Below are 17,063 nucleotides of genomic sequence, written 5' to 3' on the forward strand. Positions count from 1 at the left end.
GTATTGTGAATGGGCTTAAATACAAATGAAATTTTCAACAAAACGACATAAGAATCAAACCACCTCAAAAGTTCCCAATTTAATAAAGAAAATCGTCATAAAGACACACATCTTCTCCCACATAATTTGATACCGTTTTCTGTGGTATATGCTTACGCTTTTACAATCAGGAGGTATTCATTGCTTTGATGTAAAATTTGATGTCACATGAAGACATTATTGTAAAATACCTTTCTAGTTAAATTAACTTTTCGACAAACACTGTATGTTAACTCTCATTGACATGTTACAAATAACTAGTCTTGAAATGAACCTTTTGCGATATTATGTATTAATACAGAGAATAAATTAGAATATTTATAATTCTACTTGTGTAGAGAAACTAAAATGTTTTGGAGAGGTAAGTACCTGGTTTACTGCTACTTGTTGACAAAATTATTGCAAAATGTATTATTGAATAATGAATTAGTGCCTAATATTATTCCATTGAGCCTATATTACAAGACTACACTGTTGTTTTTTATTCTTAATCATATAAAGATGATTGGAATACCTTTTCCTGATTGGAATACCTTCCCCCCCCCCCCCCCAATAATGCTTGCACACAATTTGAAAAAGAGGTCATCACAATAACACAGCAACAACAAAATGCAAATTTCTCTGATAATGTTCTGTGCATCCATTCAGTTTTTAATGACTCGAATTTGCAGATGAACAGTTTGCAAACAATGAACACGTATACAAGTCATTAAGTGCTACCGATTCGCTGAACACACAAATACAAGTAGCTTATTAAAGTTGAGACTCGTGATGTCAACATGAATGCCAATCAACTATAGATTTGATGTCTAAAGCACCACTGAAACAGTTTGAAGCTAGTAACTCACGAGAATTGGGAAAATGGGTGTAAATATCGGTAGGGAAAACTCAACATTCAATAAGATCGATCTTGTGAGTTCTGACCGAGGCAATATTTTGACGGTTCCATGACATGTGCTTCGGCGACAATTGCTCCGATGGAAAATCTGCACGTTAAGCCAAACATAAAACCTAATCTCCAAAACTAAATAAACCCTAATCCTTATCTTTACATTATTCTGAACCAAAAACTCTATTACAATCCTAACTCTAACCCTATGCCTTCTGAGATATTAAAACCGGAGCAATTGTCGCAGGAGCATATGTTGTGTCACCATTTTGACTTGTGAGAGATCGTATCATGCATGGTTTGCAATGTAAATCATTCTTACGAAAGAATAAATAACTAAATGAGGTGGTTATTGTTCAAAGCTTCCATTGCAATACTCTGACGGGATGCATCTGATTTCTTTTTTCCATAACCAAGCAAGCCCAGAAACTGTTTTGAAGACTTTGAAATGGATTATACCTGTATGACTTAACATCACAGACAGATGTAGGTCCATAATGGGATCCGAACCCACCCTTTTTTCTCAGTGTCATCAATTATAAACCACTGTGCCATGCAGACCAGTTGTTTGCCGTGTTGCAATTTGTTTATATCCTTACAATTTGTCCTCGTGAATATTCAAGAGGTATAGTCTTTCAGAAAATAAACCATATTCTTAAAGCCTTTAGGCTTGCTAGACTTGGAGAAAATAAGACGCTGTCAGGACACTCATTATAGGACTTCTCAAAAGGCACTAGTGATAAACAAAAAACGCAGAACAAATTCTTGAACATTCGTGTTACTGTTTGAAATGCACATTACAAACTGAATCATTTAATCATGCATCCATGCTTGTCATTTCTCCGTTCACTCTGCTAGAAAAAAAAACAATATTCCCAAATTTTATTTCAAATAATTACAGTGAGAAAGGAAAAAATGTTAATGCTTTTCACTCATTATAACATCAATCATTTTCAATCAGAAGGATCTATAGAAATATTATTCTTATAAATTGACACATTGTGGGCAACTAAAATAGTGAAAATGGTCACTTGAATAAATAGAAATATCTTAATTGAGAAGAGGAAAAAAATCAGATATCACAAAGAAATACGACAAAGACAAAAACAAATCATGCATATTTTGGAATAGGATCACAGTCGATGAAGTGGCTGCTTCATAATTAACTGTTGGAAAAAACATCTAAAAGCTGAAAATCATGTGAGGGGCGAGTATTACAGTTTGGCGTCGCAATTATTTGCATTAATTGTTGACCCTAAATCATTGATCAACATTAAGTTTGCACCAAAGATTAAAAATAATTGCTATAAATAAATGTCCAAGGTAAGAATTAAGACGGTAACCTATAACCGACACCCCTGTTTTAGGAACACATGAAAATTTATTTACATTAAAATGAGTTCTCTTGACAGCCGAGAGTAAAGGAGTTTGTATGTACAACAGCAGAAAAATATAAACACATATATTTCTTCTATATCTAGTTTTCTAATTTAGTAATAATAAAACTTAAACATCAATTGAAATATAATGGATGCACAAGAATGTTTTATTTAGGAAAAAATACAGGTGCATGTACGTATTGGGTTACAACTTGAAAGCATTCAAATGTACATGCCAATGTAAAATTTACCTACCACAAAATGCATACATTGATTAATTGACATATTAGAAAAAAATAATCAAAATAAAGTGACATTGAATGACGATTGGATTTGACATTAAAATTGAAGAAAGTATATCAACTTTCTCCAGTAGCAAGCCTCTAAAAACTATTCGATTATAATTCATGTCTTAATATTTGTTTATTAGATTTGTGACCGAGTCTAACAATTCATGTGTTCGCAATGATTCCATTAAATATCCTTTTTTTTTTCCTGTGGCATAAATAAAAGATCTCATAACTAAATAGAAGAAATCCCATTCCAAGAAATGACATCAAGTAAAATAAATCAAAGGCGAAAAGAATTAAAACTGAGAAAGTGTAGTCAAAGAAGTGTTCTCGACCTTTGGGAAGTTGGACTGAATACAAGCCCAATACCTGATACAGTCACTATAGCAACTGTGTATCAAAAACTTGATAAGTCAACATTTTCTCTTCATATTTACAAAGTTGATGACAGCAAGTGTATTACACCACCATGAATATGACATAGCCCAGCTAGGCCTTCAGCTCCTCTCTTTATTATGCTTTATGTTCCCAACTGCTAATACTGTGTATGACACAATAGTCAGGAATCAAATCACATAATATCAAGTGTAAAGTATACTCATAGGTAAATGACAATGAGAATGAGATAATTGTCTATCTTCAACACAAGCACTGCGTTTTTTAATACATCAATTAATAATCTACTATCTATCTACATCATCAAAGAAGGGAGAAAATATGAGAAACTAAAAAAAAATACTGTGATGATGATCTATCACATCCGTATTTCACTGAGTTCTAAAATAATGCAGAAGTCCGACGCACTTGACTTGCACAATATTTGTGTGCTTTTCACCAGATTTAAAATCAAATCCATGCTGCTATATAGTGTAAAAATTATATGTAAATTTTGTAAAACACCACAAAAATCTAAAGTCGAGTATGAACAACAAAAAAATACATAAATGAAGTGATAGACACAAATACAAGTATGATTTTTCATTTACCAAGAGTATCACATGAAAGTGGCAAATCTTGCGAGAAAGGGAAGACAACTTAAAACAGGGATGGGAGGAAACAATAATTACTGCGTACAGTCATATAATATGGATAGAAAATATACAATTTACTAAATTAAGAGGGAAAAAATTATCATTGAAAGAAATCAAAAATTCTACAACTGACACAAATTTTTAATTCAATGAACATGATATGATTTCAGTAAAATACACATTTTTCAAAAAACCCTAACTCAATTATCTTTGTCGTCAGGTGCAATCGGTAATACATGTAGGGTGCAAAAATGCAAATACTGGTATATCGATGTTTAGTGATATTGCGCATCTATACATTAAAATGTAATCCAACACACCATTGGTACTCAAGAAGTTATAGAAAAAATTACAGAGAAGAAAAACAGATTGAAGGGATGAAATCAATAAATTATAAAATAAAAAAATTTAATTCAAAATCGTCTCCTTCTCTGTCCAATTTTACATTAACCACAACAGGTAAATTATCTGATATTTTCTGCCAACATTTGAGTACATGCTTGTTGGATTTTCCTTTATTTAAGAATGTAGAATTCATTCAAACTATGATCATGATTTATTATTCTAAGTTTTAAATAATTTCAATGAAATTACAAACCCTACATTCTAAAAATATACAAGTATGTATTTTTTACTGAAGTGATCACATAAAGATAACTCAACAAGGGCGCAAGTGTTTCAGCTACCATTACTTTCACCCATGTCCAAGGGCAACTCCCAACTCACCTTGAATTTACAACTTGGGACAGATTCTATTAAATATCAAAATATATCTGCAATTGATCTAACATTTTTGTTTTATCATATGTCCCTCTCTTGCAAGTCAGCTCACATTCATGTGATATGGCAAGTACATTCAAATACATTCCAGTTGGAAAGCGAATGTCTGCTCTATGTGAGACAGAAGAAATTTTATACATCACTAAGACATAGTCATCTGCATGTAAAGGTGGATGAGAACGGCTCCCTTATGCTGGTAATGACAGCTTCTGTCCATAGATAACTGTAGCAGAAAAAAATGAAGGAAAGTATTTAATGAACAATATAAAATATATTAACTTGTTGCATTTCATGACTGCCTTTGTTTTGATGGCAAATGTTGCAAAAAATATATGTTGTAAAATAAACTGTATATTTTTTAATATGGGCATTAAGATATACACATTCATCAATTCCCATATCTATTGGGAATGTAAAAGGGTGCTAAATATTCACACTATGAGCATGTGAGCCAACAAACTTCTGCCAGCTAGGCAACATAATATTTATTCACAAAGAATGTATTGTCTTTTCCAAAAGAAAACATTAACATAGTCATCACAGAAATAAAAACAAAAAGAGTTGAATACCATCCATCATGTATTTAGAGCAATTCAATTATGGCTAAAAGAAATCTTAATGCTCTAGCAATTCTTAAACAGCTAAAAGACCAATCTAATTCTAAGAAATCATTTTAGCCGTTAGTGTGAGTGAATCACCACAAGTACAGTCGATCTCACATTTCAATGTTGTTATCTTTAAAATAAACATCCAAATAATCTGGATGTTTAATGATTCATATGAAGATCTCCAATTTTTGGTAGGATATTCAAACATGCAAGAAACTCACCTTTTGTAATGTACAAATAGAAGAAGTCGCAGTAGAGTATCGTCTGTACACAACCTGCGACAATGGCAATGAGATCAAAGAACCCCTCTGAGTAAAAGCGGTAGATCCAGTTGACGATGTAGAGTGCCCTGTATGCCCCTAGACAGAAGAGATAGTGGCTAGTGATAGTTTCTGCCTCTCCAGTCTTGCTAATCATGAAGAGCTGAGGCATAATGGCAACTGATTCAAGATAGATGGAGAATGTCCAAAGGATCTGTGCAAATGAAAGAATGAGCCAGTTTCGAATCAACTTCCAAATGGAATACTCTTGCGATTATAATTTTTCAGAATCACATGATTCTATTTACAAATTCTAGGCAATCAGAGGAACAAATGTTGTCAGCAAACAAATACTTGGTAGGATATGTTCAATTAAGGCTTTAGATTTAGTTCTAGTACAAATCTTGATCTGGTCAAATTGGTTGAAGGTTTTCTTACAACAAAATAAGCAGAGAAAATGAAACAAATATCTTTGGATGGGAGGAGAGAGGGTTAACATCTTAAGTTCTAATTACTCTATCAAATAATGGGTAAAACATAAATGTAGTTCACAATCCATGTATTGACATTGTTTGTCATCACATATTTCTATCAACTTGAAATTTTAAATCAATAAACCAAACAGCTGGAAGGAAATAATTCAGCTATCAAATGTAGCATCATTACTGGAAATGTTGAGCAATCAATCCAGACATTTACAACAACAAAAAATACTTCTTAAGATCATAATTATCTTTAAATCTAGGAGCAAACTGCACACAGATATATAAAATTCAGCACTATACAGGTATGTTTAATTTTATGCAAATTGTGTACACTTCATCTATAATTCTGAGAGCATAACAAATTAATGTACCTCAAGTGGGGTGAAGTCATGATTGACAAGAAAGGCAAGTCCTCCAACAGGAACCACCAGGAATTCGGCCCTGAAGGTGTCATGGTTGTGGTCATAGGTAGCCTTGAACTTGACATAGATTAGGTAAACGGTGGCATAGGCACAGACAATATAAATCAACTTCATTGATGTATTGTACACAGAAATAAAGCTAGTGAAAAGATCCAAATAGCGGGTGGTGAAGACCAACGCAAAGAGCAGCTGGGATTTCCCAGAGATACCTGAAAAGACACACACACAAAAATCAAATTTACATCAGGTTTAACATAGCCCTGAAAAAATATCTATTAATAATCCACTGCAAACAATACTGCACATTCTTAGTCAGTCAGATGTTGATTGGTTCATAAAAAAATCATTCCATCAACCAAAAATAATTTTTTAAATACTGTAATTTACTATTTAGAGATTAGAGATCGTAGAGGTTGGACGTGTTTTGCAGGTGCTCTGACATTTTGTGCGATTTTGCCGTGTTTCGAGACATTTTGTGAAAACGATTTATATGGTTGCATCAGGGACGGAATAGTGAATATCAAGGATATACTCGTTTTTCGATTGGATAACTTATTTGGATGTTATCGAACGTTTTTTGCTTGAAATTTTGATCATTTTGAAAAGGAAGGTGTCAAAAAACTTCTAAAAATAACATCATTTACGCGTCATTGCCTAGCAACGCACCTTACTTACGCACCTAGCTGACACGCGCTGTTATCTCTACGAAACCTGAAACATTACGTAACAATACAAACTGGGCCTACTGATGCCAGCGCCACCGAAGAAATCTAAGCAGCAAGCTGCTAATGAAGGAGATGATCTCCTTGATGTAATAAAGCACTTAAGAGATGAAGTTTCTATGCTTTTCAGCTCTATGAATAATAAATTCTCGGTTCTGGAATCTGCCATCAGTGATGTACGAGGAGGGCAGCAAGACATCGTTAGGTCTCTCTCTTTCTTGGAAGAAAAGTACGAAGAGATGAAAGTAACAACGGAGCGACTTGAGAGAGAGAATAAGGGACTACAGAATGAGAACCAGGCACTGGTAGATGTCCTTGATCGTCAAGTTCAGGACCTCGACCAGTATCATAGGAGGCAAAACCTTGAGATCGCTGGGATTCCAGAAGAGAAGCAGGAGAACCCAGCAGATGTAGCATTGATCATCTCCAAAAGGATCGACCCAGATATCACCGCTGGCGACATCGATATTGCACACCGCCTCGGAGCACCGAAACCGTCTGCCAAGCACCCAAGACCAATAATTGTCAGGTTTACCAATCGAAGAGCTAGGAATGCTGTCTATGATGGTAGGAAGCATCTACGGGGCACAACTTCTGCGGATCTTGGAATCAACCTTTGCAGCACTTTGAAGATCTTCGTCAACGAGAACCTCGTCGGTGCAACAAGAGAGCTGCTAGGACTCGCCAATGGAGCTAGAATAAATGCTGGGTACAAGTTCTTATGGACTTACAATGGAAAAATATATATATGTCAGGAAGGACGAGAAATCAGCTCCTGTCATCATATTCTCGAAAGAAGATATTTCGAAGCTGAAATAACTGTAAATATGTAATGTCTTTATTTTTTCTTTTACGTAATACTTATGAACGTAATGGATACTACACTTATCAACAGAATTTCGCTTACTGATAACGAAGAACTTGACCCATTTCAAATAACAACAGCATCACTTTCTCCTGAAAATTTTTCCTTGACAAAAGCTTTTTCTCAGCCATTCTCCATTTCGCACGTGAATGTGAGATCTTTGAATCGCAATTTTGAAATGTTGAAAGAAGTATATGAAGATGAATTGAAATCATTTTTTGATATAGTCGCATTATCAGAAGTTTGGAATGTTAAAGACGTAAATCATTTTTTAATGCCAGGGTATAATCTTGAATTACAATGTAGAAATATTACAAGAGGAGGAGGAGTTGGTGCTTATATTCATTCAGGACTTAATTACAAACGAATGCCTAATTTGTCCTTGCACAATGCTGAATTATTATGGCTGAAAATTCTCATTCAGGATGTGAGTATCATATTTGGGGTAATTTATAGAAAACCAGACAGTAACTTTGAAGAATTTAGTCTTGATCTCAACGAGCAATTGCATAACTTGAATCTAGACAGAAACCATTGCATTATTGTAGGAGATTTCAATATAAATCTTTTATCTCCAACTGAAAGTTGTTGTGATTTTATTCACATGACAGAATGTTATGGCTTACGTCAGTTGATAACAAGTCCAACAAGAATAACAAGTTCTAGCATATCTCTCATTGACCATTTTTATACTAATATATATGCCTATCCTATTCAAGCAGGGTGTATTGAAGTAGATATTTCTGACCATCTCCCAGTTTACTCCGTTTTTAAGAAATTCAAGTGTGTTAAACAAAGAAAAAATAGTGTAACACGGAGAAACTTTCATAATTTTTCAATAGATTCATTTTGTAATGATCTACATGTTACTACTAATTTTTGGAAAAGCGTTTTAGAATGTATGGATCCTAATGAAGCTTATAATATTTTCCAAAGACAGTTCTTATTTGTTTGTAATAAACATGCTCCTATTGAGACAAAATGTGTTAAACACAAAAAGAAAAATAAACCCTGGATAACACGGTGTATTAAGCGTTCAATATCGACAAAGCACAGACTTTTTTCTCAAGTTATAAAATCAAATTATAATAAAGATTGTTTGAATAAATATAAAAAATACAGAAATCAGTTAACAGCCGTCTTAAGGAAAGCAAAGCAAATGCATTATGAACATAAGTTTGAAGCAGACAAAAAAGATTCAAAGAAAACTTGGAGTCATATCAATGAACTTTTGAATAAAAATAGTGGCTCGAATCTGAATTCAAAAATTAACAAATTAGTTGTTAACCAAGAAAATGAACCTTCCGAAATTACTTCATCTATTGATAAAGCAAATTCACTCAACAATTATTTCTCTACTATTGGGAAAAATCTAGCTGAGAAAATTGAGCAGCCAAATGTTAATTACCAAGAGTTCATGGGTCCATACATTAGTCAAACATTTTTCTTCCTGCCAATAACAAGTTCAGAAGTTAAAGAAATGTTATACACTCTTGATCAATCTAAAGCAAGTGGCTATGATGACATATCAGTTCGACTGTTGAAATATGCTATGAATTGTATTTGCAAACCTCTTTCGCATATATTCAATCTATCATTTACCACAGGCATTTTTCCAGATAAATTAAAAGTTGCAAGAGTTATACCAGTTTTCAAAAAGGGAGATAAAGAATTACCTGGAAATTATAGACCAATATCGATTTTACCCGCGATTAGCAAAATATTTGAAAAACTAGTGAATGTACGATTGATGAAATTCATAGAAAAGAATGAAATATTGTATAAACACCAATATGGTTTTAGAAATGGATACAGTACGAAACTTTCACTGATAAATCTGATTAATCAAATTACAAGATATACCGATGAAGGAAAGGTGACAGTAGGAATATTCATCGATTTTGCTAAAGCTTTTGATACAATTAATCATTCTATTCTCATTAAGAAACTAGAACACTATGGCATTCGTGGTAAGGCAGTAGAATGGTTTAATGATTATTTACGAAACAGAAAGCAATTTGTTAATTATGATGGTGTAAATTCCGAATACAGGCCGATTTCATGCGGTATTCCACAAGGATCCGTTTTGGGTCCTACTTTGTTCTTGTTGTATATAAACGAATTGGCAAACTCATCAAATTATTTCAATTTCCGTCTTTTTGCGGATGACTCAAATTTATTTCATACTTTCAATTGTGATGAACAACATATTGATTTATCAGAAATTAGTCTCAATTTAAACAATATAATAGCATGGTGCAATGCCAACAAATTGACAATCAATGTTACGAAAACTAAATATATGTTGTTTAAAAATAGACGAAAAAATATTATGATATCAGGACAATTGTCACTGAAAGGAACTTTATTAGAGTGTGTTGAATCAACATTATTTCTTGGTATATGTATCGACAAAAACCTTACATGGAAGAAACAGGTTGACATTGTCTGCAATGTGCTAAGCAAAAAATTGGAATACTTTATAGATTGAGGAATTATGTAACAAAGAGAATCTTAGTTATGTTATACAACTCATTTATTTTACCACATATAACGTATGGTCTGGAAGTATGGGGTGGGACGTGCAAAACAACCCTGAACCCTATATTATTACTTCAAAAACGAATAGCTAGAATAATGACGTTCAACCATCATACTTATCACTCTGCTCCTTTATTTTATGATCTAAATATTCTCGATATTTTCAAACAATACCAATATTTGATAGGAGTATTTATGCACGATTTAATTAATAATCGGTTGCCGCATAGTTTTATTGATTATTTTTCATTTATAGACCATCCTTACAATACAAGAAATAGAGAAAAGCGAAATGTTAATCTTGACAAAAATAATACCAATTTGGGAAAACAATCAATTTCATTTTCTGCTCCTACTTTATGGAATCTTCTGCCAAGTAATGTTAGAAACACCCCCAGTTGTAAGATATTTAGCAAATTGTTAAAATTAATGCTACTGGAAGATTATAATTAATTAGGTATGGTAAAATACTGCCTGAAAACAAATAATTCTATATAAAGATTTTGTGAATAATTAAGATATTTTTTTCTTGTAAATAGTGTAAATATGTTCATTGAAAATGATCGAAATTTTCTGCAACAGTATAAGTAGAATTAGTATTGATTTTGATGTACAATATTGAGATTTAGTTAGATTTATTGTTTAAACTATGATAATGACATTATTTGGGGCTAACCTTGATTAGCATCTTGCTATTATGTTAGCTCCAATTACCAAATGTTTTGTTTATATGTGATGTACTATTCCTTGTAATTGTACCTGACAGTGATATTTGGTAATAAATTCAATTCAATTCAATTTACAATGTCATTGTTGGTTTAGATAGTATAATGTACAATGTAGACTTAACTTGAGTTGAATGCTCAAGCACCTGATCAGTGTAGTCGGGCTAAAATTGTGACTCTATTCTACTTTCCTACTATTCAACTTTTCTGTATTTTGTCTATTTTCCTCGGCGCATACATACGACTAAGAAGTGATGTGCCATGTGCGCAGTACTTGCACTGATGTAACAGTAAGCCACGCTTAGAAACACTTTATTAAGTGTGAAACAATGGTGTATATCATTTTTATCATTATTATATTCAAGTAAAATCAAAAGTGATTTTGATGAAATCGGTATTGATTTTACAAAATTGCTTGTCTTTATAAGAATGAATTATTAGTGTGTCTTGCTCATATGTCACAACTGTATTCGAATGTAGTCTCACTAGTCTGACCTTCATTATCCTGCAGTGTTGAACTGTTGCCCATCTGTATATATCCATATTAGAGTTAATGCAGTTGGACATAATTTAAAGGTAAAGTCCTCCCCAGAAATGTTGATTTGAAAAAATAGAGAAAAATCAAACTAGCACAATGCTGAAAATTTCAACAAAATCGGATGTACATGTAAAATATATTTTTTTATTTTTAACGGCTTTTCAGTCAAATATGACTATTTAAGCCGAAAGTTAAATAAGAAAGTTATGACACTTTAAAATGTTTCGCTTATTTTTTCACGAAACAGTTATATGCACAACTCAGTGACATGCAAATGAGACAGTCGATGATGTACCTCAATCACTATTTCTTTTGTTTTTTATTGTTCGAACTATACAATAATTCATTTTTTACAAATTTGACAATAAGGATCAACTTGACTGAACAATATAGTATCAAAACAATACTAATTCCACATGTTCAGAGAGGAATTAATCTTTGTTTCACTTGACAATGAGGAGAAAATTAGAATATTTTATATTTCACATAATGAAATACAAAAGAAAAGTGAGTGGATGACGACATCAGTCTCCTCGTTTGCATACCAACCAGGATGTGCATATAACTGCTTTGTGGAATTAAGCGAAACTTCAAAATGTCATAGTTCTTTCTTAATTTACATCCAGTTTTGATGAAATTTTCAGTGTTATGCTTGTTGGATTTTTCTCTTTTTATTCAAATCAACTTTTTGTTGGAGTGAACTTGTCCTTTAAAGAGCAGAAATCTTTGGTGCTCAGGTGCTGTGTATGATTGCAAATCGCTTAATGCTTTCCAATTGACTACACCAGTACTTGGCAAACCAACACCCAACTTTATTTAGACATTGCATAGAAATTTGAGATGTTTAGATGAAGCTGTAGTCATTGCCAGTCAGGGGAGCATGCAGCATGTCAGATGGGAAAAAATGCATCAACAATAAATGCATGAGAACTCAGCAACATAATGAGATATTTAACTGTCAAATCAAACTGCATGTGCAGCCAAGTTAACTCTGAAAAGACCTTTGATACTCTGACCTAAATGAGTGAAGGAAATCAGATAAAGACTCACAGAAATATCGGATTGAAAAACTGAAATAAAGATTAACAATAACATCTTATTTTGTTTTAAAGGAAATATATGAGAAAAAATAAGAAATAAAGGACATGAATTTGAGACAAAACACTAAGACAGTGAGGTTTCAAAAATGGGGAAACAAATTGAAGGATTAGAAACTTAGATGATAGATCTAGAGTCTAACTTTATTCTAGAAAATGGTTTACTTTCATTTTTTTTAAAGAAATAAACATCCACAAATGAATACAGAAACTGGATAAAATTTACGAGTAGATTGGTCTACAGCTACATGTACATGTCGATCTATTCCTGAAATTGACAGAAATGAGACCCACAAAAAAGCAGTGAATTTCCAAGGCCAAGCCAAATTATTTGTCTATGTGACATTAATATATGATAAAAATGGCTGTGCAGCTCTGTGTGGCCTGCGGGCAGAAGAAGGGTTTCAAATCTGAAAAAAAAATAATGAAGACAAAAACTAGTTAGTAGCAGTGGCGTACCTAGGATTTTCCACAGCACAGGGGGGGCAAAACCGTCCGCCAAAAAAAAAAAAAAAAAAAAAAAAAGGTCTTCGATCACAAATAAAGGATTTCGTACCAGAAAAAAATTGACAAGCAAAAAAAAAAAAAAAAAAAAAAAAGGTCTTCGATCACAAATAAAGGATTTCGTACCAGAAAAAAATTGACAAGCAAAAAAAAAAAAAAAAAAAAAAAAAAAGGTCTTCAAGCTCGTCAGGGGGGCATTGGAGGTTTTAAAGCTCGTCAGGGGGGGCAAAAAAGGTTTTTCAAGTCCGTCAGGGGGGGGCAAAGATACGTTTTTGCATGGGTTTTGACTCGTCAGGGGGGGGCAGAGTGCCCCCCCGCCCCCCCCCGTAGGTACGCCAGTGGTTAGTAGTATTCACTTTCAGCCCATTTGACCGTTCTTGAGTGGCTGGCCCTAATTCCTAAATCTTATTCTAAATAAAACTTTCAGTAAAAACTAAAAGAGACATAACAAAATCCCGAGACAGAGAATATTTCTCTGTGGGCAGTACAGCCTCCAAATAAATGCATTAAATTTGCCGCGCTGTCCGGTGAGAGTTTCTATTGATCTACCCATGCATTCTCTGCATTGCACTGCGACGACGGGTACGGAATGGCCCGGCTGCACACGCCGCCCCATCGGGGTAAGCGCGACCGGGTGTTCGCTGTATGCCAGACGGCTTCCATGCACATACCACCCTCATCAGAATTCAGATCACATTTTTGTACAATACTTCAGTCAACAATCAACATGGCACGAGAGTTTAAAGAAGTCAAAGCATAATTGGGTAAGAGATAAAATGAAATATAAATACATTTAAAAAGAATATAGGATTTCACAGAAAATCGATTTCAAACAAAAGAAAACAGGGTCAATTTTAATATGAGTGACATGTCAATTCATTCTACCGGTACCGGTACACGCTTACGCTATGGAGCAAAAGCGGTGATTTGAAAAGACATTTCGATCAGCCGAGACAAAAGGTCATCAATTTAATGAGTAAAGAATTTTCAACGTAAGTTACTTACCAGCACATGACCTTGTTTTCCATATCTTCCATAAAAGCAAAATAATTGCCAGTAGATGGGAAAGATCCCCGACTAATCGAAAGATATTCATGATCTTCTGTTCAGTTTGTCTGACAAGATCGAAAGATGGCTTTGCTTAGTTGACGTGGCGAGCGATGCTGAACCTCAAATTATGACTGAATCGCATGCATTCGCGCTGTTAGCAATTTTTGCAGGAGAGCAGCGAAAATTTTAGAAACACGTATCAAACTCGACACATGGCAATCTGTCACTCAGCAGCAAACAACAAAAAAATTGTTGTTTGGGTTTTTTTCTTGCTTTTTTTCACAAACTCAGCATGAGATTTTGAACCAATAACGTAACCTTAAATACGTGTTTAGAAAATAGAAACGTTACTTCACTACTTTGAATCAAATGAAAAGAAATATGATTAATATAACCAATGTCTATTAAAATTGCTGATCTGTCTCTTTATGACATGTGATGTGGCAGTATATCATCGAGGAAACACCTATCGTACTTCCTTATTATAGGTTTCTAAGTTCCAGATGCTTATATATTTAGGAAGTTGACAACAAGACTGTTTGAGGCAATAATTTTTTGTACATGCGTAAATTTTTTTTTAAATTAACCCGAAACAAATGATAGCCATGCTTTATATAGCCGGCCATTGAAGGACAAGTCCACCCCAACAAAAAGTTGAATTGAATAAAAAGAGAAATATTCAACAAGCACAACACTGAATATTTCATCAAAATTGGATGTAAAATAAGAAAGTTATAATTTCACAAAAAAGTTATTTGCACATCCCAATCGGTATGCAAATGAGGGAACTGATGACATCACTCACTATTTCTTTTGTATTTTATTATATGAAATATTTATTATCCTGCCGAAACGAAGTTTTATTTCTCCCTGAACATGTGGAATTACAATTGTTTCATACAGACAGTGAAGTTGGTCCTTATTGTCAAATCTGTAAAAAATTGACTAATGTATAATTCAGACAATAAAAAACAAAAGAAATAGTGAGTGAATGACATATTATCTATTCTCGCATTTGCACATGACTAAATTGTGCAGTAACTATTTTGTAAAAAATAAGCGAAACTTAAAAATGTCATAACTTTCTTATTAGTTTACATCCGATTTTTATACAATTTTCAGCATTATATATGCTTGTCTGATTTTTCTCAATTGATTCAATTTTTTCTGAGGTGGAATTGCTCATTTATCGAGTTGGCATACTAGTATAGGCCTATAAACCAATTAATTTGAATGATTTCAGTAATTAATTTGCTCATTTTGACGCATATAAATTAATGAATAAAAAAAATATATATATATAGTAGGAGACCAAGCCGGTACGCCCCTTGCGATAACATTTGTTTGTTTGTTTTGCAGTTGCTTGCTTTTATTTCTGCGTTAATGCTGTGACATTAACTGCAATATAGCTAGGCCTATACAAAATAATCCATAAATCTATATGGCATAAACTATTTGCTTTTGCATGCCCCACTTTGTGGAATAGCCTTCCTGAAGACATAAGAAATGTACCTCTGTCGAAACTTTCAAAAATCTTCTAATTTTTTTTATATTTAACTCTCAGCTCTTTATATGCGCCTTGAGCACTCTACAGAGTGGATTTGGCGCTTTTAAGTCACATTATTATTATTATTATTAAACAATAAAATCCTAGTCGGCCTATGATGTGAGCATATAAATTTGACCTCATAATAACAACCGTGAGCGGTTGAGCTTGAAATTGATGGCGGCCTGGCCATTTGAATTATTTTTGTTGTTTTCATTTAGTTGGCCAATTCACGGTAATGTCTTCAAAAATCATCATTCATGACTTTGCTTCGAAAACAATAAATTATATAGTCTCATGCCCGTCGCTCTACGGCCGGTGTGCTGTTTGGCCGTAACTGAAAACCTTGCACTTACAAGTGTCATAATATCAGTGAATTTCGCCCTTTAAAAGTTTCTGAAAGGACGTTTTCTGATTATTTGAAATATGGCATATAAAAATAAAAAGAGTAAGATAAATAGTCACATACGGGAATTTAACAAAACAAAACTTGATAGCCTTTTTTAAATCTTCTACATTTAATTTCCCCTGACTCTCATGAAAATTTCGTAAAGAAGTTTATTAATTAAATAATTTGTTTATTTATTTGTTTGTTCATTGATTAATTCATGCATTCATTGTTTCATTCATTCATTCATTCATTCATTTATTCATTTATTCATTCGTTCATTTATTTATTTATTTATTTATTCATTCATTCATTCATTTATTTATTTATTTTGATATGTAGTATGTAGTTAAACGTCCTGTTACCCTTTCAGTCATTCACCTTCACTTGTTTACAAACTCCCCCAATGTCATCTAAGAATCTCAAAACCCCCCTTACCATTTAACTCCTAAACCTTGACCACTTAAGAGACCAACCCACAGTGACGTCAGCTAACTTCAATTAAGGAACAAAAGTTCTAAGAAGCACGACTCACACTTCCAGCCCCAGTCACTTGCACATGCAAAGCATCACCACACCCCTTATAACATAGAAAGTTTGATAGACAGTTACCTGTAGACCAATCAGATCAAGTTTATAGATTCCTCCCACCTTATTGTTACACCCCCAGAACTAATGATATAAATATAAGACTTCTTGATTATTAGAAAGATATATAATACTAGACCCACACTCATCCATATATATAGACTGACTGACTTCAAGATTTAGACGTTCATCCAAAATGAGTTTAACTTCAGATCTGATACTTCGAAATAATTAATATTCATCGTCTCCTGTTTTGTCTAAATCTTCATTGATATATTCATGTACTTCGAATTGTAAACTGTAGCTGATTATTGAG

General features: G+C 33.3%; 1 protein-coding gene across 1 annotated transcript; it reads right to left on the reverse strand.

The window, feature by feature from the left end:
- Positions 1 to 669: 669 nt before the first annotated feature.
- Positions 670 to 14,670, reverse strand: LOC129269226 (ER lumen protein-retaining receptor 2). The gene is made up of 4 exons (XM_054906697.2): positions 14,181 to 14,670; positions 6,133 to 6,392; positions 5,238 to 5,490; positions 670 to 4,631 (listed from the first exon to the last, which is right to left on the reverse strand). Exons 1-4 carry the CDS (start codon positions 14,269 to 14,271, stop codon positions 4,597 to 4,599), a joined length of 639 nt encoding a protein of 212 aa, XP_054762672.1. The 5' UTR covers positions 14,272 to 14,670; the 3' UTR covers positions 670 to 4,596.
- Positions 14,671 to 17,063: the final 2,393 nt, after the last annotated feature.

The sequence above is a fragment of the Lytechinus pictus genome, chromosome 10 (assembly GCF_037042905.1).
Source record: "Lytechinus pictus isolate F3 Inbred chromosome 10, Lp3.0, whole genome shotgun sequence".
NCBI lineage: Eukaryota > Metazoa > Echinodermata > Echinoidea > Temnopleuroida > Toxopneustidae > Lytechinus > Lytechinus pictus.